Source organism: Amblyomma mixtum, chromosome 6 (genome assembly GCF_055824585.1).
Source record: "Amblyomma mixtum isolate Tamu chromosome 6, ASM5582458v1, whole genome shotgun sequence".
NCBI lineage: Eukaryota > Metazoa > Arthropoda > Arachnida > Ixodida > Ixodidae > Amblyomma > Amblyomma mixtum.
The window spans coordinates 68,127,025-68,153,639 of NC_143017.1; the positions used below are offsets into that span (position 1 = coordinate 68,127,025).

The 26,615-nt window shown below is 45.2% G+C and overlaps 2 protein-coding genes across 5 annotated transcripts in view; one reads left to right on the forward strand and one right to left on the reverse strand.

Moving 5' to 3' along the window:
- The window catches only part of Med (Smad/Smad4 homolog Medea), a 56,987-nt gene extending 56,477 nt beyond the window's left edge, over positions 1-510 (reverse strand). For 2 of the 4 annotated variants that reach the window (XM_089548046.1, XM_089548045.1), the window contains exon 1: positions 74-510. In XM_089548046.1, coding sequence (XP_089404172.1) covers positions 74-319 — 246 coding nt within the window. In that variant the 5' untranslated portion in view covers positions 320-510. The remainder of the gene's footprint in view (positions 1-73) is intronic. The other 2 variants (XM_089548048.1, XM_089548047.1) reach the window with 1 other exon arrangement.
- A 203-nt stretch (positions 511-713) lies between these two features.
- Positions 714-25,062, forward strand: Adar (Adenosine deaminase acting on RNA). The gene is made up of 5 exons (XM_089548044.1): positions 714-961; positions 2,217-3,414; positions 3,751-3,918; positions 4,975-5,275; positions 21,671-25,062. Exons 1-5 carry the CDS (start codon positions 886-888, stop codon positions 22,001-22,003), a joined length of 2,076 nt encoding a protein of 691 aa, XP_089404170.1. The 5' UTR covers positions 714-885; the 3' UTR covers positions 22,004-25,062.
- Positions 25,063-26,615: the final 1,553 nt, after the last annotated feature.

A 26,615-nucleotide genomic window follows, 5' to 3' on the forward strand; every position in this document is an offset into this window, starting at 1 on the left:
CGTGACAACTCATTCACGATGCGCGCAATAGTTCGCGGATCGGAAGAGCACGCTGGATGCCCGAGTACCTTACCTGAAGCCTACCATCTAAAGTTCGCTGTATGGTCACACACTTGCTCGGATGAGCACCATTAGTAGTGATCGCGGTGATGAGGCTGTCAAGTTCGTCTCTCTTCTCCTTTAGCTTTTTAACCAAGCTTTCGATGGCGCGTTTGGCGAAGCTTTCAGATTCACCACCCTGCCTGTGACACATTAAGCTATGCACGATGCTCAGGCAGGCATCCGCAGACGTCGGTGCGGCCGTGGGTATCGTTGCCATCGCCGTGAAGCGCACAAGCTGGGTCTGTCGGGTGTTTAGCGAGGGCTTTTAGTCCTGGCTAACACACGAATAAAACACACAAGAAATACATTGGGTCTAATGCCATTGATGAACAATAACACCGTAGCGACCGCTTCCCTCAGCTTAGCGACACCACGACACTCTGGCGGCGAGATCCCCCGAGATTCTGATGGCGACGGACGAGCGCATTTCTGCCGATCAAGGGGGTGCGAGGTGGTCACCTGTCAACTTGATGTTACGCGAATGCCACTGAACCCGAAGCGAGATTGTTTTTCACACTAGTTTTTACACTCAATTTGCTCCACATTTGTTACAAATTATTAATTTTTGTTTTGTTTTTAAAAGATACGAAACTACATTTTTTCTGAATAACACAAGTGGTAGTCTGGCGTGTAAATTAAGGGAGTCTGGCTACGCTGTTAGATGCTTTGCCAGCTTCAGTTTTCCTTGGCATTTACCCTGCTGATTTTAAGTATCGAGTAATTTGTGATACCGCGTCGAGATCCGGACCTAGGGACGCAGTTCACTTAGCGTATTTGCTCTAAATGTCGACGGTAACAGCAAGCTCCAGAGAAGACGTAACAATGGTTCAGACGCCTCAGAAGACAAAAGATGGGCACGGTACGGTGGCTATGCGCTTTTGAATTTTTGCACTCCCTTTAGTTACTGATCAGTTAGGATATAAGCTGAGCAGTTGCCAGATTTCTACTTGAAGCACGCTCGATTATTTCACTTTAATCATGAGCTTTAACCCCTTGAAAGAGAGCCTAAACAGTACCTTGCCGGCTTTAGGCCTAGCTTCCTAAACGCTTGATGCTCTTGGGGAATTGTTCCACGTCGGGCAGCTGTAAACAAATCATCTGTGCCCGCGTCGTTCGACACACGGTTGTTCTCGAGTAGCTGCAAATGTATGCGCTTGATGGAAACGCATCCAGGTTAGCTTTCCTACGGATTGCGTAGTGCAAGACGACTTATCAAATGCGAACGGAGTTCAAGAGCATGGGTGCTGCAGTTTTATTTTCTGCTGCGTGTAAAGATAAGATACCAGGAAAATTTGCGCGTAACTTGCATGAAATATTTGCTTCAATGGCCGGCAGGGTCATTGTGCCAGAGCTGATCCAATGAACTAGGATCGCAACTTCTTGAAAGGTTGTGCGAGTAGCGGTGGCTGCTGCGGAGGCGCTACCGCGTTGCGGTCCGTGAAAGCATCAGAGCAGCAACCAGGAAAAAACGGCCATTATTGAAATCTTGCACTTTGTTTGCAGTTGAAAGAAACTTTTTGGCGTCAATACGCCGCATTTAAACGGCAACAGAAACCTGTTTCACTCCGAGTACTTTTCATCGTTCCATTTGTGGACCTGTGTCTTCATGCCGTGATTACTTAATTTGGTGATCCCATCAACAGCTGTAATGTTTTTGTTATTGTGGAACTCGTGCTTTATGCCGTAGAGTTCTCTTTCGACTAGTTATGCGTCTTCCGAAAATTATTTCAAGAAAACGGCTTTTGGTGTGTGCCTTTTAACGAAAAGCAGCATGAGCAGCTAGCCATCATTAACATAAACTTCTGTACACTTGAAGCTTGATCATACCAACTAGGCACAGGTTTATGATGAGACTGCTGATCACTCAGCAACTGCAGCCAAGTGCCCTGGTATCTGTAAATAATTGTGTGAGGAATCTGTCTGCATTCTTCACATTTCTCAGCCTGTGTACCTGTGTATATTTTTTTTTTCTGTTGAAAATATTGCTGTTCAAATGTTACAGTTGCAAATGCATTGCTAAACTGAAGTTAATGTCAGACAAGTGCTCCATGCATGACTGACCATCTTACAGTTTGTGATTGTTGTCTGAGAACTTGCAGCTTTTATACTTTCAGGCCAAGAAGCCAATGGCAAAGTTGAAGAAGCGGACGAAGGTGTCACAACACCCGGAACGAAGCGCAAGTCCGGGGGCTCCCAAGGCAGCGCTCGCAAAAAGCAAAAAAAGAATAGCATTTCGCCGAAGATGGTGCAACCAAAGAATGCACTTATGCAGCTGAACGAGCTCAAACCTGGCCTGAAGTATTCTGTCGAATCTCAGGAAGGGCCAGCCCACCAGCCTAGCTTCGTCGTCTCCGTGGAAGTCGATGGTCAGCGCTTCACAGGTCGCGGCCAGTCCAAGCAGCTGGCAAAGCACGCTGCTGCACAGGCCGCTCTCAAGTCTTTCGTCCAGTTCCGCAATGTGCCCGAAGCTTTTTGGGCTATGAGCCGCACAATTGTACGAAGTGGGGACTTCACCAGCGATGAAGTTGAACAGGACGAAGGCATTGGCATTTTCAGCGGGTTCTCCTCAGATGGCAACACCATTGAGGAATTCCACAGGGATCAGCTGAAGCGGTTCTCGGGCGGCAAGGATGGGGACGCAGAGAAGAAGGCAACAAAAGCTGCGGAGGAGGCAGACAAGAAGAACCCTGTGATGCTGCTGAATGAGCTGCAGCCAGGTCTGGAGTACACGCTCGTGTCAGAGAATGCGGCAGTGCCCACGCAGCGCTTCACCATGGCGGTGACGACGAGTAACGGTGATGTGTACGAAGGGTGCGGCTCCAACAAGAGATTGGCCAAGGCTGCGGCAGCACGAGCGGCGCTGCTCAAGCTGTACAACATCATGGCCAACCCATCTGGAGTTGTTCAGTGTGGCGAGACTGGCGCTAAGGTGGGCACCCTTCCGCAAGCACTGGCCGATCGACTGGGCAACACTGTCAACGAGACCTTGCAGAAGGTGATGGCTGACCGCGCAGAGAGTGCCAAGTGGAAGGTGCTGGCAGGCATCATCATGACCATGCCTGCGTCCGAGGGCGACAAAGAGGAGGACGTCAAGGTCCTCACCGTGGCCACGGGCACAAAGTGCATCAACGGCGAGTACATCAGCATGAATGGCGCTGTGCTGCAAGACTGCCATGCGGAGGTTGTGTCCCGGCGTTGTTTCAAGGACTTCCTGTTTGGGCAACTTGAGCTCTGGAAGAACGGGAAGGGAGAGGAATCCATCCTCGAACAAAGGCCAGACAAGCGAGGGTTTCGAGTCAAGCCAGACATCAAGTAAGGCAATAACAGGCTATCCTTTATTGTAGATATGCAGTGAAAGCATGAGTAATGGAATTACTACACTAGCTGTGTTCATAATGTGTTTACATAATTGCCTTTACATTTGTCTGTTTGATGAATATGTGACAGCAACTTTCCTGCTTGCTGGTTTCGTTCCTTTTTTTTCTTTTTTTACTGGTGTTCCATATGTACGGTAGGATTATATAAGCGTTTCGTTTGACAGAGGGTTCAAAGGTTGCTGAAAGAATTTTCAGTGCTTCGTAAACTTTGTAAACGGAGGTCATACAGATGTGAGCTTCATTCATTTCTTTCTCTCTCGCTCTCCTCCAGGTTCCACCTGTACATTAGTACGTCTCCATGTGGAGATGGTCGCATTTTCTCTCCACATGAGCTGCTGGGCACCTCCGAACCTCTCCCTGCTGACAGACACCCCAACCGCCGTGTGCGAGGGCTGCTCAGAACAAAGATTGAGGCTGGTGAAGGCACCATTCCACTCAGGTTTGTCAGTTTCTTTCGAGTCCTACTTAGAAGGTTTTTGATGTCTTACTTGCGAGTCGAAAATTTTAATTTTTTTTCTTGGGCATCGAAAGTGTCACTACAGCAAGCATAGGTGGGTTAAAGGTCGAAGTTTCAATGGGAAAAGCATTGCTAATTATGCGGAACCCTGTAGTTGTTAAAAAAAAAAGTTTATGGCTATATACAGTTACTTTCTCGGTCAAAAACATTGCTTTCGAAAGCAGCTGATTTACATGCATCTAATTTTGCTCATGTGTAAAGCCTTGTTTTAACGCAGTGTTTGACATTTCCGACTGGGTAAGTAGTGTTCCTTTTTACTGGTAGGCGTTGCTTTGGGTTCAATCGGCATGAGGTCATCATGCAATGTGGTAAATTTTTTCCTGCCTAAATTTGTCCATGTGGGCTTAAAGAAACCCACCCATTTAGTGCTTTGAAATGTAGAACACCGCCAAGTTTCTGTGGGTGCTTAACATGTTAACCTGAGAGACTATTTCATAGCAGCAGATGATAGAAAGGCAGAATATAACGATATGATAAAAGTCAGTCTGCATTACTGTGCTGAAAGTGCTGCCAAGCTGACTTGCTTTGAGAAATATTTACTGTGCTTGCTGTGACAAGAAAAAAACACAATTTATATTATGAATGTAGTACTGAATTCATCTGAAACAAGGAAATCACCGCTAGGCATGGATGGCATGCCTTTTGCGGGAAGTCGCTAGTTAAAAGCTTGTGATATGCTGTGGGGCTTGTCACAGATTGCCGATGTTTCAAATCTCTTAAAGGTGAGAGGAACACTCATCAGCAACCCCCTGGAATTTGGGACATCTATTGCCACTGCAAGACTTGGAAGCAAACTCCCCCCTGGTCTCTTTACTTTTGGCGAAAACTGTACAGAGTTGTGTGTACAGGCATCTGAAAGGGTACCAAAGCCCTATGTAGAGTGCGGGGTGGTGACCTGTCTAGCATTGGGCTTTGCGAGCCTGTTACACTGCACGCTGTCAGTTTGGCTGAAAGGGGAGGGGGGGATGCTGCGTGCAGAATGGGCCCCGTGCTGCAGACGTGGGACGGAGTGCTGCACGGCCAGCAGCGGCTGCTGACCATGTCGTGCTCGGACAAGCTGGCCCGCTGGAATGTGCTGGGCCTGCAGGGCTCGCTCCTCTCGCTGTTCATTGAGCCCGTGTACCTGGAGAGCGTGGTGTTGGGCTCCCTGTACCACCCAGGACACATGCAGCGCGCCATGTGGGGCCGCCTCGAGGCCCAGCTCTGCCTGGAGTCGCAGAGCCCCTTCCAGCTGCACCGGCCACTGCTGGGCGCCATATCGAGCCCCGAGTCCCGACAGGTGTGTGTCGTCAGTTGCGCGATCAGCGAGTTAGCCCTGCGAAGCTGCCAGTGCTTGGAGAAGTGCACTCTGCATGCGTCCCTGGTGCCACATCAATTGGCTTGTGGGCTTAGTGCTTGCAGTAGATAAGCACCGTCGGGTGTGTGGATGTGCCACTGCACAAATCTTGCGTGTCTTCAGTTTTTCGGCTGCTGCTCGGCTAGGTGTCTGCAAAAAGTCTTTCATCTCATCATTTGTCTTGAGAGAAATATATATACAAAGGTGACAGTAGTGATCACTGACATGTCCCAGCTGTCTGATGAGGCCAGGGTTGAATTTCGTTGGAGGAGAAATTCTAGAGGCCCGTGTACTGTGTGATGTCAGTGCATGTTAAAGAACCCCTGGTGGTCGAAATTTCCGGAGCCCTCCACTGCGGCGTCCCTTATAACCTGAGTCGCTTTGGGACGTTAAACCACATAAACCAAACGAAACGGTATTCTCCTTTGCCTTTTTTGGCATAGTTCTGCTACTGCTGCAGACATTTAATTTGTCGTGGTCTTGTGAAGAGGTTCTAGCATTTAGGATCATCATGCTCCTCTAGCTACAGAGAGCTCAAGGTGTAGCTTAAGAACCTGTGTTTACATTGTACGCTTGTCTGGTGAGGAGCAAAAAAGGATAACTGTCACTTTTTGCCATCGTGAACTGAACTAAAGATTGCATCAGTCAGTTTAATAGACCAATGTTTTACAATCTTGCAACATTTTACTTGACATGAGCTGAAAGCTCCCCTGTACACCCTGTAGTCAGTGGCAACCCTGAGAGAAGCTAGAAAACCGCTTTCTTCTGCATGTGTTGCGTTTTGCTGGGTTTTTTTTTGTTTATTAATGGCTGCATACTCCGTGTGTGTGGTGTGGTTGATAAGCACTGCTTATACATCCACTGTCATAAGTTTATGGAATACCACTTCGGCAGCATCCACCATGTGCTGCTTGAGATATGGTCCCGGGGTGTAATTTGTTATATATGCACGCTCAGAGTTACTCTTCATGTTTATATTCAAGGCTGCATGCAAAGACTGAGATGAAGGAGAAGATAGCTTTTTTGCTAATACAGCCAAACCTCGATATAACAGTCGTAGCCAAAAATTCGTTAAGTTGAGATTCCCTTGTTCCAGCAGTCTAAATGCAGTAGAATCTCATGACAGGATTATGATTGATCAGAATTTTGCTGTTCAAAAGAAACTTTTTGGTGACATATAGAGAAAAGGTCCAAAGAGCATTTTATACTTTCGAGGCTGAAAATAATTGAGCTAAAATAAGGGGGGGTATTGAACCCCCCGCATGAAGCGGTGCCGATGCCAATGACGGGTGGCACAGAACAATACGTAGAACATAACGTAGTAATGACGTAGAACATGAATGTCAGGTGATGGAGCACGCCCACCGAGGGTTTCATATGGACTATCAGCGTCAATTGATTCGCGAACAAGCCAATTGAAACGCGAACAGCGCAACTCGCAGATATTATACTAGGGAGGCAAAATACATGAGCAGTTCATTTTCCCATCGAAGCCGAAAAGACCGCTCTTCTGAAATGTTAATAGGCCACGCCTGTATTTGACCTCCAGCCTCTAAAATGCTTGATTTTTTGTGCTCGCGTTCCAGTTGTTTTGTTCGCGTTTCATTTGACGCTGATAGTACACAAGCGCAGCGGTATGTTCTGCTCTTCTGATTGAAGCTCACTAGCAACATTTGTGCATAAAAGGTGCGTGCAAATCGTGGTCTGCCTCGACTAAACTTATTTTCATCATCTAGTCAATGAGGCTCCCGGCACGTGCATGCGATTCATGAGGACTTTGCCAAATCGAAAGTGCGGTATAAAATTAGCTGCTGAATCGCAAAAAAAAAAATAAATAAATAAGCTGCATGGCTTTCAATGGAGCAGAGACTGGGAGACGAAAAAAAATGCGTTACTTCACGAGTTTCGTTAAATTGAAGTTCGTTATAATCGAGGTTCTACTGTATGGAGCTCCATAAACTTTTGGCTGCAGGTGTACGGGCATCTAGCTGGATCCGCACTACAGCATAATAAAAGGAACTGTGTTTATGGGATTTTTCGTAATCTTCAACAGATAGTGATTGTTGGCAGGCAACTAGGTTAAGAAAGTTGAGAGGTGTGTCATGTGATTATCCACTTCACCGAATCGAATTAGTTCATCAAGTTGAGCTACAGCAGTGCCAAGTATCGCTCTTGGGGATAGTCTTTTGGAAAGCACGAAGCCATGCAGATATTTCTGATGTGCTGTTAGTGCTGCCAACCGCGTCTGACTGTTGAACTACATGAATGGATATTGGTCTTTACAGGGCAATTATGCTCGTTACAGGGTAAGTACAGATACCCAACGATGAATGCATCATTGTCGTAACCTTTCCTTTTGCACTCGTGTGTTGTGGGTGACATATTTTTGCTTTCGGGTGGGTCAGCGCTGTGCGTCCTAAAAAGAGGGGAAAAAAGTGCTTGAAGCAAAGCGAAGAAATTGCATGCTGCTGTAAAACCGCGTAGACAGTTTGAGTTGGGTGACGTGAGCCTTGCAACACATTACCAGTGGGCGTTGCATTTGAACTTATCTTCCTTCATACCCAATGAGCTTTGTTTCGGTAGTAGAAGGCCCATGATTTTCTCAGGGTGCAGTGCTTTTAAGGAGCTACGGAACGCCATTTTCCATGGTTGCGTGACACAGATGAGTGATTGGTGTTTTATCACTCATCACCCCACTGCAACAATTTTTTTGGCTAGCTTCATAAACACCGAAAGTATCGGTAAATAACAATGACACTCCTCTCTCTCGTCCACTCATACCCACTAAGACATTTAAAAAAAAACGAAAGAAAACAGCTTGGAGGCTGCACTGCGCCGCGCCCATTAAAGGTGCACTGAAGAGGAATCTGAACCTGTCTTTTTGCCGCGGGAACTCGATCTACACGTTCCTAGCATTCTTAAAAACTGCGACTTATTGCCTTGTGTGGCCAATTTCCCTAATTAAATCGAATTAACGTCCGGCTCCCGCCTTTTTTTTTTTTTTTTTAATTCTCCCTCGTACGGTGGGCGGAGTCGACCAACGCGTGGAGCGCCTTTCACCCAGTCCCGTGGCGGCTTGCCGCTCTGCCATCGACGGAGTAATACGTAGTAGTCCGTAGTAGCAAATAGTCCGCGCGTATTTTTATTTCTTCGGGCTTATTTTGCGGCTATATTACCCCCAAATGAAACTATTTATTCATGGAAACCTAAAAAACAAAATAAAGCGAAAGCAAAGCCTCCACGGGACTGGGTGAAAGGCGCTCCACGCGTTGGTCGACTCCACCCACCGTACGAGGCAGAATTTAAAAAAAAAGGCGGGAGCCGGACATTAATTCGTTTTAATTGGGGAAATCGGCCACACAGGGCAATAAGCCACTGTTTCTAAGAATGCTAGGAACGTGTGGATCGAGTTCCCGCGGCAAAAAGACATGTTCAGAATCCTCTTCAGTGCACCTTTAATACATCATTGGTTGATGTTTGGTTTGCCGACTTCCGGTTGTCACACAACACATGTCAGTCACCGCCTTATTCTTTCTTGTCTATCGTCGACATTAATGAACCCAGAGCTCGAGGCACGACTGCTCGAAGTTACCAACTCTCAGAACTGCCGACAGAGAGTTGCAACAGCAGCAAATCGGAACTATGTGCGCGAAGGCATTGACCTAGCTCACACACGCCCGAGAGGTTTGCGCAGCAACACATGCAGAAGTGTGCCCACAGTGTGGCAGCATCTGGTGGCCTATCGCTCACCGTGCCATCACCATAGTTGTGACGTAGTTTAGAAAAATAATTCCAAACATTGTATCTATGTGGGGATCAGCCGGCCCACAGGTTTAAAGCACTAGTTTCAAAAATTCGTAGAACTATCTCTGTTCCAAAGACTCGCACTTAGTGTGATCTAATGCATTCATTCTGCATACTGAACAGCGATTTTTGAACCCATTTCCTAGTCCCTTTACGGGCGATGCGGCAAGTAAAACTGTTTTCGTTATTTAGGCATAAAATGTTACCATATTTGACATTGAAAACTTTCTATGCTTATTCGGAGTTGTATTTTATTTCAAGCTAGGTTGTGTATGGGGTTGGACTTTTTGGTTTTTATTTTTTCGTTTATTTCAGAATGCGTTTCTTTTTTTCTCGGCGAATGAATTACTGACTTTTTTTTCCGGTGATTGAATGTGGCAATCCTGCGTGGTCAGAAGTCATTTTGAGTCTTGTCTCAGCAGGAACAGTTCATTTACCAGTAATTAACGTGCAAATGGTAGTACTTAGAGCTGTGCTTTTAGAAGAAAGTACAGTCATCATTCAAAAAAAGGGCAAGTCAAATGAGATAGCCAGAAGACAAAAACGAGAGTGAAAGTTCTTTTACGAACTGGCTTGACATATTATTGCTGGGTTCTCACACTTGATAGAGCGAGAGCGTCGGTCATCACTTAGTCTGAGGGTTGATGGCAGCAATGGAATTGCTGCTCAGTTGTCACAGTAGCCAGGACATCATACTTTTTCGAGACGTCCATGCATGGTTTTGTGTCACTGTCCTACATGCAGTTTATAAGCCTACTTAACCAGTTAACTGCTCTATGTGAGTGATGATAGTGAACAAACAGTGCTTGGCTAGCAAGCGGCAAGGAAGTGGTACTTCCTGGTCTGCAGAAGTGTGTAAGCTAGTAGAGCAATACCCTCAAATTGTGCAATTTCTCTGCTTATTCAAAAAATCATTGTAGCACCATGCCCCTGGCTTCCCTACTTAATTTTCAACTTTGACGGAGTGTAATGCGTACTCAACAACCAAGTAGCTGTGCCTTGCATTCCAAGAATACTGACCTTATTCTGTTCAAACCGAGTTTCGAAAACTGGATTCAGCCTACTTTTTTCTGCTTTTTTCAGTTTAAACTGAACAGTCCATGCCCTGGTTATATAGCCTGAGTAATTACCATTAAAATCCTCGTGAAGTAATGCCCAGGGCATTAACCCTCTCAGGCGCTTTGTACACAATTGTGTAAGTGGCAGACGTACAGCTTTTTCTGAGAAACTGGAGCACTTAACTGTGATTTTATTATTTCAGTAAAACTGAGCAGCCTTCTTGTTGCAAGTAAGTTGCTTTTTTGTGGCATGTAGCTAATGCAGTAAATAATATTTCATATAAGAGTGAGCTAGATAACACTTTGTCTGCTGTTTCTGTGCAGACAGATTTTGCTGCGAGTGAAAACATCGATTGTTTTTGCAAAATTTCGAGCGTAATGTGGATCTTCGAAACACAGAGCGATTCCACGATCCCTAGGGTGTTTACCTGACATACGAGAACATTTCGATGTTACGATTTCTAACAAATATGACACTTTGTACGGAATTCTTTACATCGTTGTAAAAACTTACCTGCTGGTCTTTCACGTTCAAACAAATTCCCTTTCTTGAGGCCTGAATATATACTACTTAGGTGAAAAAATAATTGATTTCAGTCAAAACAAAAGATGGCGTCTGAAAGGGTTAAATAAGAGGAGACGCAGGGATCATAGCCCGAGTTGCTTGGGGAGGTTAAACCCCAATAAACCAAACCAAAGTGCAAAAATCTCGAAAAAGATTGGATTTGAGAGATCAGATTTGGTACAGTCAAGCTCATATACATCAAACCCTGTATTGAACACAATGATTACCTCCTTGAAAATCCTGTTTGAAAGCATAGGAAGGGTATGCAGAATATCGAACTCGAATTTCTTTCGATATATTAGTTCGATATATTTAACTGCACACCACACCCCTGCAAGTGGCGTGTCTCCTTCAATCACTTTTCGCGTGTGGAGACTGGTCGGCTGCGTTACCTTGGGCACCTGTTGCTAGCGCTGTGAAGCCATGTTATGAGGTGAACGTGGGGTATCATCGATCTCTCATATAATAAGAATAAAAATTTATTGGGTGTATATCGGATAAGTACATAAATTCGGTATACAGGCGAGGGTCCCAAAGTCAAGCGAGCGACTGTCATGGGACCCCCGGCAGATCAATACTAAATTGAATGACAAACAAGCAGCAAAATAGACAGGTACATTTAGCAGTAATAACAATTGTAATTTATGTAGAGAAACTTTATATTTGATGGAAATGAAATAAGAGATTATCAGGGGATAATCGCAGTACTCATTTTCCACGCCGCATTGCTGTCATGCGGTAAGGCCAACTCAAATATCTAAAGCCTTTATGGGAAGCACTCGCCTGGTGTGCTTCACTACCGAAGCCGTTGTGGAAACCAGCTGTACATTAATTCTAATGAGTGACTATTCTATTTATAGTGTACTGGTAACAGGATTAGACATCGTGTAATAGGCAGTGGCTAGTTGCAAAGGTCCATACACTGCCACTTCAATGCGAAGCTGGTTAGGCATAGTAATGCCTAGCGATCAGTGCACTACGCCCCTGCAAGAACTGCAGCACTAGCTTGGGTGCAATGTATTCTTGCCTCTAGACTGCAAATACGCCTGTTTACTACCATTTCTTATAGATCGAGTTATCATTCCCCTTAGAGTTCGATATATCCGTGTTGGACTCCATAAGGTCTTTTTAATCACATCCCCGAAATTTTTCTCTGAAAACAGCCCAGAAGTTACTTTTAAAAATGTTTTTGCAACAATAGGTGCCAGTAAACTGGCTGAAATGTCCGTAAATGTGGCCAATTTTCTAGCACGATAGCTCTGCTTTTGCACTGCGGCTCACAGCAAGGGTGGTATCACCCAAACCGCTGCTTAGTGTTGATTGAACTGTCACGTGACGCCCGGCATAACTTTTTATGTGGCTGCTGATCGGCACCGTTTCGTATGCAATCTGCTTCTGCGACGTGCGTGCATGCTTTTGCTGACTCATTGGCAACCCGCGAGCCTGTTGTTGCTATTGCGTGTGATAGCACTCCTTTGTTGTGCGAGGTTCTTCTGTGTGCCAGCATCGTCGCACGTTTGAGACGAAGCATGCATGGGGAAAGTGGAAGTGCAAGCCTGTCATCCAGAAAAGGAGAAAACCATCGTCGGCAAATGGGTCGGACAAAGTGAGGAACAGGCCGCCATTAGCGATGAAAAACGATCAGCGTGCTGTGGGATTTGTCACGAACACAAAGAAATGAGACTAGTAGCGAAAGCGACAAGGATCCTGTGCATTATTTTGGGGCTGCGATGTGACTACAGCACACGGCACTTTACACCAACTGCAGCAGCATTGACATCTAGGTTCATCCAGTGGCGGCCACGCACGCCGATGTGCCACCAGAGGAGAGCCTGCACGCAGTAGCAAACGCGAAGCTCTTGGTGGCACATAAACAAGTAGCCAAGGCATTGCAGCACAGTTCCGACATGGGCAGAGTTCTTTTTCATGACGGCGAACATTTGTCTAGCTGATGCTGCACTATTCAGTGGCACTTGTAACTAGCTTTGTCACCTTAGAAATGATTTAGAATGAAGCGTCCGACATTCGTAATTCACTTTGTGCGGTGGTGGCGACGGAGCGCGAGTTTGTACTCCCTCACGCACTTTAAGCAGAAATTCACCACCAGAGCGAAAAAAAGGCATGCAGTGCCGAGTAAACAAAAGGATGAAGATACAGTAACCAACCGGTATTTCGGACTTCGCTTCATTTCATAGGAACGTGTACATTTTCACGATCGGTATTTCAGACTTTGCGGAGTCTAAAAGTTCGAATTTTCGGACTAAAATAGACGCCAACAACATTGTGGTACTGTTTTTCAACCAAAAGTTTGTTATTTTGGCCTAATATAAACACAAGCGGGCATTGCTGTCACTACCAACCCATTTGCCGCCACCGTTAAAGGTGCCATCTTGGATTAAAACAGAATCTGCTCGGCGGGCGCAATCGGACTGGCTTGGATAGGCTTGGCTATTTGTTCTCCATCATTGCCATTCAAGATAATGAGTTGCTCTCCATTGCCATCGAGATGGCCTACAAAGGGCGCACGATCGCATTGAAAACGGTATAGCGAGACAGCTGCAGTGTCCGCCGCGGCGTGGACGCCGCACCCCGCGGTGCGAGACAGCAAACGCGGTAGACAGGGCAGGAGGGGGGGGGACTGCATTTGGAGGAGTTCGCTTCCGCTCACATCTTCCTGTGGGTTATCCATGGGTTACCTCTTGGTCTTCGCAGACATCATTGCCCCATGCAAACTGATTACTCTTGCTTCGCGCAGCGAGTGCATTCATTCGCGGCATGACCGCGGCCCCATTGCACTATCTGGTATCATGATAGCCTCAGATATTCTAATATTATCGTTTGTAGGTGGAACATGGGGAGCAGCGATTCCCGCGATTTTGAAAGCCACTTTTTCACAGAAAAGTTAATTTTTTTAAGTTCATGGATTTTTCAGACTGTCCGAAAAATCAGTCGGCGACTGTATACAAATGCCCCCCACAGCCAGGGGCACTAAGCATTACAGTCCTGGGGCATTTTGAGAATCCTGCCCCAGTTTGACCTTTTTTCACCTTACTGCCCTGCTTGCAGAAAGTGGAGCACAACAATGGCTTGACAGATTTTATCGAGTTTTGTTGCGTATGTTATTTATGATGCCAAAACTACTTTTTAATCATTCAGTGCAGGTACAGATACGCATGCTGAATTTCATTGCTCTAGGCCAAAAAATAAACTTCACCTTTGATCCCCACCCCCTTAAGCGGAAAGTACAGAAGTTTTTTATGTCAGTATGCTCACAGTGCCTTGTACTATGCATTAAAGCTATTAGTTCTTTTTGCCCAGTACTCATGGAAATAAACTACTGCACGCGCACAGAGATAAATCGAGGGCTTTATTGCACTCAACACCCCAGGATTATGTGCAAAAAAGTAAAATTTCGTGGAACACTATCTGTGCAGAGTCCTTTTCTCCCGAATACGTGAAGCTGCAGCAGCAAAACACATTTATTTGGCTAGCACCTTATCTGGCTAGCAAAAGAAGGTTTGAGCTTAGCTTGCTTCTTCTGCACCACTGAGTTCATTAAACTGACCCGTCCAGATTAGAAATTGACGCCGTCCAGATTAGAAAGGCCTTCCATTGCACCACAGCAGCAGCGAATGGCACTGAATGTTGGTGCAAGCTCAACTGCCATGTATGATGAGAGTGTCAACTTTGACACGAACCAGAGAGCACCCTTTGTGTGGCCCAGAGCTGAGGCATGAAACTGGCAAGACCAGTGGGTGTTCGAATGTGCCCGGGCATGTGCGGGAGCAGCGTTGAGCACAACAATATAATATAAATTCATTTCTTTGTTAGTATGTACTGCCCTTCAGATGCAGTTTTGTTTGGCAGCGTTTGCCAAGCCAGTTCAGTTCCATCTGCATTGAATATTTTCCACGGCGAAAAGCTATTGCAGATATGTGGCTACTCTCGAGACAGCCACTTTTGCGTTTTTCGCTAGAGAGGGTCTTTCCAACAGTGCCATAGCACTTCTTGAAACGTTGCTGCCAGCTGATGCCACTAAAAAAAGTTGTCTTCTCACTTTGCAGCTGCAGACTACTTTGCCTTTTCCATAAGCATTGAGCTGTCAGCAGGGATGTTATTGACACAAATCTCCTAAAACCAGGCGTGCAGGGCTTCTTCAACGTTGTCATATGCCAGAACATGCACACAACATGCTGCCAAACAGCTGAGCTGTGCTGCCTTCACCTTTAAGTCGGCCTTTTTCCACAGGATCATTCTTAACGTGCTTCAATTATTTCCGAACAGCTCGACGACAAATGACTTCTTTTCACTAGCCTCCGCTCACCGAAGGATGTCCCAAGTTCATTGCTATATCCAAATTCCTGCTGCAGACACTGAGAGGTTTTTCCTCCTACCTTATTGTCTTTCACACCCAATCACATCCTGCATTCAACTCTTCATATGGCTTTTACACATTCTAGCACTGCAGTGTGTTCAAGGCCACGGCACCATGCACAGCAAGCAATTGCCGGAACGCTATTAGGAGAAACGCATTTTTAGCGGAATGGCGCAAAGAGGCATTCGATATATCAAACGTGCCGCTGAACAGAAGTCTGATACACGCGTATGACAGCATTATACTTTTGCAGGGGATTTCCAAGGTGACGTTTTGACTGCTCAATAAATCTAAAATAGACAATAGATATATCTGGGTTTGATGTATCCAGGATCAGCTGTACTCTGAGGCTGATGAAAATGCTGGGAACAGGCAACAAGTAGCACGATATGCTGCCTTTAGAATAGTTGCTTAGTGACCATCATCATCATCCTGACTACGCCCACTGCAGGGCAAAGGCCGCTCCCATATCTCTAGAGACCATTACTTAACAAAAAATATTTGAAAGGTGTAAGCACAGTTTCTGGATGTGCAACGATAACACAGTTACGCAGAGGTGCATTTACAACCAATTCTGGAGGAACCAGTCCCATATGTTTCTGGTTCCACATATTTCGTAATTGAGAAATAAAATGTGCCATTTGGGGCACTGGCGATGCAAAAACAGGCGTATTGAATGCAGGGGCAGGTTTATGGGTTGCTCTTGATACTTTGAAAAAAGGCTGCGTATATTCATAGTTGTTCATTACAGTAGAACCTTGTTGACATTTTTTTTAATGCTGAGGAAAAACGTATTATTCAAGGGATGGTACGATTCAAAACCACTAAGATTTTGAGAAATTGGACTTGAGAATAAGAACAGCCCAATTTACTGACAATTTCACATACAAAGGTCAGTCAGCACTTGTTGGCGCAAAATCTAAGAACTTTTTCTGGTGCTGATGGACTTCCATCCGCATTCGCACGGTCCTTAGCGTGAAAGAAACCTCGCACTGCATGGAGTCCGGTTATGGGAAAGCAGTCGAGATGTCTTTGTTGTTATCGTTGCCATTCTTTAATGCTTTACCCTTGAACCCGCAGAAAAGTCTTCTCCGTACAATTTCGAACAACATAAAAAAAGGTTGGAAACACATGCAAGGCGTATAGGGAACACCAGGCAAGGATGGTAGACGACAGAGGAGGGCCAGGATGCTGGAAATATGAACAAAAGGAAAACAAAACAGGCAAAGGAAGCCAAGAACAGTGGAAATATGGCAAGGGTGAACGCCAAAATAAAGCGTTGGCTGGTAAAGAATGTTAGTGCAGATATGCATTACGGGGAACAGAGAGTAGATGAAAGGAAGTAGAACAGACAAGCTGTTAACAGAGGACACACATATATGCTATAGGTAGGCAAGGTGGAAGGGAAGAGGTTTGGTTTGGTTTATGGGGGTTTAACGGCCCAAAACGACTCAGGCTATGAGGGTCGCCGTAGTGAAGGGCTCCTCGACCACCTGGGGTTCTTTAACGTGCACTGACACCGCACAGTACGCGGGCCTATAGAATTTCGCCGAGGCCGGGATCGGACCCGCGTCTTTAAGGTCAGCAGCCGAGCGCCGTAACCACTGAGCCACTGCGGCGACAGGAGGAAAAAAGGAAAAGGGATAACCACTGAGCCACTGCGGCGACAGGAGGAGAGAAGGAAAAGGGAGCAAAAATAAAGCAACAGAGACCTGAGAGGAAAGATCTAAAATGCAGTGTTCAAATTGAGGAGGGAATGGGTAGAATGAGAGGTAAAGCACAGATCACACTATGGCACTATGTATAAATTGAAAGGCTAACTTCCAGTGAACAAGTTGTACTCTATAAAATGAGGTACAAAAATGATGGGAAATAATGCACTGTGGAGAAGTGCCACTGAAATTCTGCTATTTGTTTTGCATGCTTCCAGGCTTGGCCTGCATGTGTGTTTGTGTACTGTAGCATTTTTTTTTTATGCTTTGCTTCATTGCCTTGGTGCACTGCAGTGGCTTACTGCTCCTGTGCTTCTGCTGATCTGATGCCCTGGGGCTTGATCTGATCGTATCGTGAGGCACACCTAAGGTTAATAGCTATACAAAACATATGAGCAGAATTTGCCAATTTTCGTGAAATTATGAGCATAGCTAATGGGATATCGTATTATTAAGGGATGTATCAATCGCAAGAAAAACATTAAGTCTATGGGTCATTTTTATCAATGATTTTGAATATATGAACTGGGAAATGCATGAATCAGGGGAATATCAGTTTGGTTCTTCTGAGTACTACTCCATGCAAAGATCGTGGCGACTGTGCACAACAGCGAACTGAAGTGAAAATGCAAGGTAGTTCAGTAAAATTTCATTCATTTGAACTTGGTTAACCCTGTCAGTGCATTTTATCATTTGGATCCAAAAGACATTTTTGTCCATCTCAGTAGTATTTCCACACCTCAAGAAAGCTAATTCTTTGTTTCCGGTGAAAAACACCGATGATTAATTTTTTTACATGCGTGCATAAAATTGTAGAAACATCAGTATTCAGATATCGGGATTTATGACATTAGCACCCCAGGGGCTCAACAATTGGTCTCAATGTCAAAGACATACAGGAAGAAAATTGATTTCAGTACTGGTGGCAATATCTGTCGACAATAGAATGGTGGAACATGTGGTACGAAGCTCACTGCTTTGTGAAATATTTCTTGCGTTCACTTGTTAGTGCAGAAAAGCACTAGTATTTGCAAGGTGAAGGACAATAAATTCACCTTAAACGAAGAATTCAGTGCTAGGTAGAGCAAACTGACAGAAAGCCTCAAGTTTGCAATTAACACATTTGTGTACCATGTGCAGTGTTTTTACTGAACAAAATTCAGGTTATGTGGCTCTTTATGGTTATGTTGGTGTTTGTTTGCCTGCAAAATACATTTATGGCTGGAAAAAATTGGTTCCTGTTTCTCGATTCAAGTTTATGACATCAACACGAAAAAGGTCTCCATGATCACCTTCTAAAGGGTGGCAGTATCGGCTAACCTCAAAGATCCACATGTAAAAAACATCCATGACATAGCAGTTTGCTTGTGGAAACTGTCAGTGGCGACAATGCATGTATTTCAGTTTGTTATGCTTTCTAGCTCATAAAAGCTCCTTTTTTGAGTGACAGTAGCCTTTCACTAGAATGTGGTAATCTGTTGATATAGGCCAACTTCACTTTATCCCGAGGGACCATTTGATTCGAATCGACTCTGCAGTCGCTTCAAAATTGCATGTTCTTTGATGGCGAGAAAACGCCCAGTTGTTCAGACATGCGGTAAATTCAAGCAGTTCATTTGAATGAGCCATGCACCCTTGGCCAGCAAAGTGCAAGTGTGCAGCAGCTCGCTTCTCACTCAGAAGCGGGTAACGTGCACCAATAACCATGGAAACCCGTCATACGATTGCTTTGAGGGTGCGGTTATCAGGAGGCTACTCGTGCTGCATGACGACGCACAGCTTGTTATCACCACTCACTGCCAGCAGCATTCTCACGCCATAATATGCGCTGTGCACGTCTCCTTTTCACCGTCATAGTTTGTCATTCCGTTTTCTTTACCCCGTCCTTTCTTTCCCTGCACAATAGAAGACTAGTTTCATTCTGGCACCTGAGTGGTACCAGTGCAGTGCCAGCAGGTGTTGGAGGCCACTGCCAATTCACTGCTTTACACATGTGAACGCAGCTGTGTCTCCAGCATAGTTATACACCCTTGAAACACTGTACACGGCCGATTTTTCTAGTCAGACTTCCTTTAGTCCAGACGTGCGTAGTTCAAACAAATTTTCACCCCGTGAGATTCAGCTGTAATTTCAAGCAAAACTTGCTATGGAGAAGGCATGCTTTAGGGGAGGATACATCGGGAGATCCATCATAGCCCCATTACCAGTAACTGGAATTTACTTCAAGATGTGCACACGTCATCCTTTGAGGTGTCATGTTGCAATTTTTGTATGTACATGTGGTGCTTATTATGATTAGTTTACGTAACTGAGTGAATTTTCATTTGAGTTTAACCTTGATGTTGCTTGTGTTTAGCATTTGTATTGCTCTGAGAAAGTTTATCTTAACACAAGTTGTCTGTGCAAAAGTAACCAAGAAGCGCCTTCATACCAAAGCCACTTGGACATACTGCAAGGTGCACCTGTATGGAATTAAGGCTAATATATCTTGAATAGCTTTTGTCTGTAATGTTCCAAAAAAAAATGCCAAAATTTTTGTATTTCGCTCGGAAAACTCAGGACAGCGAGATGATTTGCAATTTCATATGCTACATTCTCTCAAAGGGTGGATAGCAGTTTAGATTGTGGCTCCCCACACATGTCCATTAGTGGTGCTGTCATATTAGAGTTAGCTTATTTATGAACAGCAATCAATCACACCAATCAGGTGCTTCTTCGCAATCTTCACGAGCGGGAGACAAAACGCGGGGGTCAGCAGAAATCGAGCATTGATTGCTGAGAGGGATCAGTATATAGTACACAAGTGCGAGGACAATGCAGGCTAAAAACCCAGGACTTTTCCCTGGTGAGCTTGGGCCATTGTATGTACTGGCTTGATATTTACTTTTCAGGGGTTTTAGGATAGACTGCATTGGCTGCCGCATAAATTGTCAAGTCAGGTTGCTGTTCTCACATAAGCCAAGGACTTTATTCTTGCAGAGGTTGCTCCCTAGAAGTGTGCGTCAGTTGGCTGGGGCAATGGGAAACAGCTATGCTAGTTCAGTTGCAGTGTTTAGCAGGAACATCATCTGCTCATTTTAACCTACAGTAGAAAGCTGCAGAGCTCTGCACTTGTATAAATCTTTTCATGTGTGTATTTTGTAGCTGGGGCAGAAGCACCATGAATGCAGAAAAAAATGTCGTAACAGAAGGACAGGCCGTCGATACTGTACAAAAATAAGCCATCTTGCAGCCTCTGTTTTTTGTTGTAGGAGCTGATGTCACAGTACCCTGGAAAATAATTTTACTCATTCACATAAAACTTTTTTTTTTTTTAGAAAGACGGAGTGTGGTGCAATTGGAGATTGTGTTGCTGTATTAGAACCTAAAGGGACGACTGGCGAGTATCATTGTAGTGTCGAGATCATTTTAGTAACAGGGCTCGCGTTGCTTTGTTGGCAGCTAGAACAATGGTTGTGTACAACTCAAGAATGGAGCAGCAGACACCTCTCAGAAAAGGCCAGTGCCATCGGCCAGTGCCATCAACTGCTATGATATTGCGGTTGATTCCCTAGCGTGACATCCCATTTGGCTGCCAGATGCGTCCGTGCAATGGGATTAATGATGACATCATGAAAATTAGTATGCACCTTTGGCTGAAGGACTTTCTTTCAGGGGTGTTTGCCACTTCGTTCTTGAGTTGTATACGACTACACCTCCAATATAGCATCTGTAGTGCAAGTTAGTCTACACCGCTCGGCAGTCAAGGATTGACATTCCGCCGCCGCAGTGGCTCAGTGGTTTTGGCACTCGGCTGCTGACCCGAAAGACGCGGGTTCGATCCCGGGTGCTGCAGTTGAATTTCGATGGAGGCGAAATTCTAGATGCCTGTGTACTGTGTGATGTCAGTGCATGTTAAAGAACCCAGGTGGTCGGAATTTTCAGAGCTCTTCACTACGGCGTCCCTCATAGCCTGAGTCGCTTGAGGACATTAAACCCCCATAAACCAAACCTAAACCCATTCCAATGGCTGCAGTAAGATCATTTTAGGTTGGGGTCTAACTATCACTAGAAGAATTGGACTGTCTGAAAAGGTGCTGCATTCATTTGGGTACAGTCAGGTGGTTAGTGCCAAATAAAAGCTGCTACGCAACCTTTGTAAGCCAGCAATGGAACAGACCTAAGATGCATTGCGTTGATGGAAAATGGGAAATGCTTAAGCTTTTTCTCTTTTGTTTATTATTTCTTTTTGCTAATGTCTACGGTATTGTAACGTTGTAATTTATTATCAGATCTCGATGCTGATCTTAATTTGTTATGCCAACGCATGCTCTGCCGCAGGAATCGCATTGATAGCCTGAATTTTTTTCTATAGTCGCATTTCAAGTGCAACTACCACTTGGTTTGGCAGGCTATGTGATGTTCCACTTCATCTAAAGAAGCAGACAGCCCAAACTTCGTACAACCGAAATTCGGAGCTGGTTTGGTTAGGGAAGACTCGCTGTTGGTCACTAGCAGTCTAGTTTCTGGTGCAGTGGAATGTATGTAGACCGTCGCGGTGGCTCAGTGGTTATGGTGCTCGGCTGCTGACCCGAAAAACGTGGGTTCGATCCCGGCCGCGGCGGTTGAATTTCTACGGAGGAGAAATTCTAGAGGCCCGTGTACTGTGCGATGTCAGTGCACGTTAAAGAACCCCAGGTGGTCGAAATTTCCGGAGCCCTCCACTACGGCGTCTCTCATAGCCTTAGTCGCTTTGGGACGTTAAACCCCATAAACCAAACCAAACTAATGTATGTAGCCGGCTCCAGGTCTAAACGTCGCTGTTGCCCCTCCGCACGTGCCCAGGTGAACAAGTCTCCAAACTTCAGCATCAACTGGACGGCTGGCTGCGAGGGTCCTGAGGTGGTGAACGCCAGCACGGGCAAGACCGAGGAGGGCCAGGTGTCGCGGCTCTCCAAGCGGTCCCTGTTTGGCCGCTTCTGCCACCTGTGGGGCAGCGTGCCCTCCATCGAGCCGCAGGACCCCGCCCAGCCGCCCCGGCTCTACGCTGAGGCCAAGAAGTCTGCCGGCTTGTACCAGGAGGCCAAGCAACGCGTCAGCGAGGCCTTCAGCGCGTCGGGCCTCGGGACATGGGTCTCCAAGCCCATTGAGGCGGACGAGTTTGAGCTCGTGTTTTGAGCTTCGACTGGAGAAAGTTTTCGTCTGCCGGTACTACCCTCCGATGCGGCCGGACACAGTGTAACTGCGACAAAACGCTGAGCGTTTTCTTCTTCCACTTCTGCTCATTTGATGATTGCAATCCCCATTTCATTTTTTGACAACTTTGCACAGCTTGCTACTGTTATCTTTTTCCCCCTCCCCGTGTAGGAGTTGAGTCTGTAGTTGTCTGTCTTCCTGTTTCTGGTCTGTCATGTTCACGCGTTTTTGTTTTCATACACAGGCCGTATGTCAATGACGTGCATTCTCGTCATGGAGCGAGGCGCTGCAAGAATCATGTTGCAATTTTAGCTTTAGAAGTTATCACAAGCAGCACATCCAAGAGGAATTTCATTGTCTGTTTATTGCAGCAAATGTTTTAGGAGACAGATGTTTGCGAGTTGCTTTGCACTCTTGCAAAATGACAATGAGAAGAAATTTTTGCAGGGGGCTGGTTCTCACCATGGTCATGGAATAAAAGTGACATTATGTTTCCTGAATTACATTTTCTTTTCTCGGTGTGTGTGCCAAATGGCATGTGTTGCATTGCACATTGTGGACAACTGGTTACATTTGTGTTGTGTTCACTTTGCAAGGCTCCGTCATTTCTTATCATCCTTTTGTTATTGCCAGTACATCTTTAGTTATTGTTAAGAATTGGGTCATGACAGCTTTGGCTATCCATTGCCCCGTATAGCTATGTAGCATTTGCTGCCGAGACAACTTCTGTAGTAAACAGTGTGCTGAACATCGCAGCAAAAAGCGTTTTTAAAGTCCCTTTTGCCCGCAGGTTTTGTTTGGGTATGTATTGCTGGCTGTACAGTTCGACGAGAGTTTTTTTCTCATAACTCTTGACAAGAGATGACTCATCTGCAAAATCCATGTAGTGGTACGATAAACTTACTAATGGTTAACAGTAACTAAAAGGTGTGTCGCCCCCTTGTTTCATGCATTAGTAAATACTGTACAGTGTCTCCAAGATGTATGCTACGGGACTGGGCAGATCTATTCAGCTTAACTGAAATGGCTGAAATTTCAGGTTTATAGCAGCATATGGCTGAGTGGTCAGCAAAAACACTTGAAGTGTCTACTAGGAGGCACAGATTAGGCTCGGCAAGTAGCTTTAGAAGTCCCATTCACGGCATATTTCATTCAGCCATTAATTTGTGGGTTTTAGCCTTTTTATGACGAGCCCCTCTGTCACACATATGCTGTTGTTGGATTCTAAGTGCAGAATACTTTTAACTGCAGTTCGCTATTGCTGTTGCCTGGTGGGAACACCTGCATGCTCAAAGCAGTTCTTTTATCCCCAGGGCTTCTGTTTTATGTCAGTACTCTCTCTCTCATTCGCATTTCTTTGCGCAATGCAGCACATTCGCAGAAACCTATTTGCTGCTTGTTGCTATGGGATGCTAGTCATTGTGGCATCACTAGGGTTCATGTTAACATATTGTTTTGCGTCTGTGGTGCATCTGCACGCATTCTTTTTGGTGTAGACGCCACAAGTTTGAATTAAGTGGCGGGAAAATTCTTAAATGCAACTTTCTAGGCAATAAAGATGCATCTTGTTGCCGGACGGACGTCGGCATGCCCCAGAAACGCATAACATCAATTTTTACTGTGAACAACAGCTGGATGAAACTGTCCTCCGTATACCTTTAACAGTTTGCGTTTTTTCTTCAAAGGTGTGCTCGATTATTAGGAGATTGCGCAGTCTCAAAAGGTTATCAGAAGGCCATTGCATCCATGTCATTTGACCTCACACATGACCCAGGTCATTTTTTGTGTGAAATTTGAATGTAAAAAAAAATACTGTAGTTTAGTAGCAGTAATGCAAATGCAAAGTTTTACACACAGCATGTCATTTTCGAAACAAAAAAAAAGTTCTCTACTCTGAAGCATCTTGTTTCATATTTCATTTGTGCTTGCCCTGTACCATCCCTGGCCAGTATCAAACTTGGGCTCAAATTCTATCATTTCCTAGACTTGCTGTTGAGCTCGCTTTCATCGTCACTTACTGCCATGTCCAGTTGTGTACCACTTGGTATCTCCATACTTGCAACACACTGAGATAAGAGATTGGTTCCTTTTGCTTTATTTTGCAATCGTTGTCCACTTGTGCTACGGTGAGCAGGCCAGGGGCTGAAATTGCGTGCAAGCTAGAGCTTTTTTCTTGCTGTGCAAAGAGAACACTTTAGCTGCGCAGTTTGTCTGAGCGAAATGTATGCAAAGATACGACGACCACCACTAGTGGTAGCAGTTTTGCTGCCTTTCTCCAACGCTTGTACTCACAATCTCTTCACATTTGTAACCCATCTTGACACATACATACCCTCAGATAGTGTAGACCTCTCTCTTCCCTCTCTAGAAATTCTACTCATTATGACAGATGCCAGTACAACCACATGCTTTATTTTTTCCATTTTTTTGTTACTAGTATGGCTTCTTTTGTGCTGTTGCATTTTCTTATTGCCTTCACATTTATTTTTCAGCACGATGCACCTACATTTTTTTTCCTCTCTCCACTGTTATCATCTGCGTGGCACAGCGTGTGAAATGCTGTACACTGCAGGCTTTGTAGTGTTTATTGAGCATGAATTGGAAGTGTGCCTATTTTTGATTGTGTGCTTTGTCCAGTCATGTTGACTGTACAGTGACTGAGCCAACACTTTGTATATAGGGCGGGTTGAACATGTATTTTCCTCATTTCCCCCCCATCAAGTCCTTGCATTAACTCTGTACATATCTGCAGTTAAAAAGGCCTGTAAAATTTGTTGTAGCATTCTTGTCTGTGTCACAATTGGTTGCGCTGCTTTAATGTTTTACCGACTGTTTCTGAGGTCGACGAAACCCGCCATTGCTGCAGTAAGAGGGCGTAATGCACCTCCAGACATGAAATGAAAGCTGCATCACAAGTGCCAGACACGCATGCTTATTATTTCCAGCTTCGTCCCTCTTAAGATACAAGAATTCTAGGCTGTATTCATTGCTGTATGATCCACTTGATCACACTAGCCCTGAAGATAAAAGTTTCTTCAAGCTATCTGAGCGTTTGTCATCTCTCACCGGCATTGCATGGAGTGCGCACAGCTGACCTTAGTAGAAGGAATATTACTGTTGACGTATTTTCAATTACGAGTGCTTTGGGGACAAATGCAAGTCCAAGCAATACGAAAGGGAACGCTTTGTACCATGTAGTCTGTCCCCAGGTGTGTACAAGAGTAATAGAAGTACTTGTAGCTGGGCTTGTTAGTGCATACTTAGGAAAGATGTAGGAGTGCAAAAAAATACACTGGCAGCGCTCTGTCCTGTTCCCACACTACGTCCGTGTTTGTATTTTTTGCGCTCATGTATTTCTTGGAGAATAATTTTTTGCCATTTTCTAAGTAGTCTCCTTTGTGCCCATCATCCCCTCAAAGCCATCAAGGTCAATTTAGAAGCAAGTTTTGTTCTTGAATTTGAACAACAGAACTGCTTCGATATTGCTCATGTAAAGTCACATCACCCTTGTGCAGAGCGCACGAATGGTGAACTGTGCTGTCAGCAAAGCAACGTATAGCCGCAGCTGCCGGGTTCTACAGGTAGCGCTTGCACGGAAGTAGAGCCACATGTACAGCCCCCGTCAAAAGTATACAGCCCAAGGGGTTTGCTTCAAAGCTGTTTACCATGGCTCCCTGGCACATCAAGCAGTCCAAACCTTAGGAGGATTGAGGACTCAATGCCTCTTCTCTTTCGAGAAATCATGATTGCTGAGGATGCATAACGAGCCATGCTGCAGGCCTCACAATCAAACCCCTTGGGCTGTACAGTCTAGCCCGGTTATAACGAAGTCGGCGGGAATCGGAAATCACTTCGCTATATCCGCTATTTCGTAATATGCGGACTACGAAAAAAAAATGCAAACATCGGCATACCGATTTATTGCCGCTGAAAGAAGTCGTCCAGCGTCCCCTGAACACGTTTCGCGAGTGCGGGCTTCAGGATTGCGGCTTTCATACCATCCAACTGCGAACCAAAGATCTGGTCGAACTCCGGACTCCCGAGGTACATCCGTAGCGTGTCAACAGCTGCGATGGCCGCTGCGGGGGTGACCGGCTTAGGGGCACAACTAGCATCATCGCATTCGCTGTCGGAGGCGCTACGAAAGGACGCCGTCAGCCGAATTTTGCTCTTATTTTCGCGGAAAAAATCGCCTCAAGGACGAAAAAATGTGTTCATTGGCAGATTATTTTTCGGTTGGTATTAAATCTCTTCGTTATATCCGCTGACGCGCTCTTATTTACTTCGTTAAAACCGGACCCAAAATGTATTGAAAATGCAAAAATTGGAATGAGAAATTGAAATCCCTTCGATATAACCGCTATTTCGCTATAAGTGGCTTCGTTATAAACGGGCTAGACTGTATACTTTTGACGGGGGGGGTGTACCTACAAACAGGAAGGGTTCAAGCTTTTTACCCGAAAGTAATGTACCTCGGTCTAATTCCAGTTTTTATTACGTGCACGATACACATTGCTCAAGCACGCTACACAAGGGCAGTGCAGACTACTTTGCGCAGTCAAAACATTTGAGTACTGAGTACACCCTCTGCAGT

Coding starts and splice junctions, on each gene's coding strand:
- Adar (XM_089548044.1), top strand. CDS start 886: ATGTCGACGGTAACAGCAAGCTCCAGAGAAGACGTAACAATGGTTCAG. Junction 962..2,216: donor GAAGACAAAAGATGGGCACG/GTACGGTGGCTA, acceptor TTATACTTTCAG/GCCAAGAAGCCAATGGCAAA. Junction 3,919..4,974: donor GAAGGCACCATTCCACTCAG/GTTTGTCAGTTT, acceptor TGCTGCGTGCAG/AATGGGCCCCGTGCTGCAGA.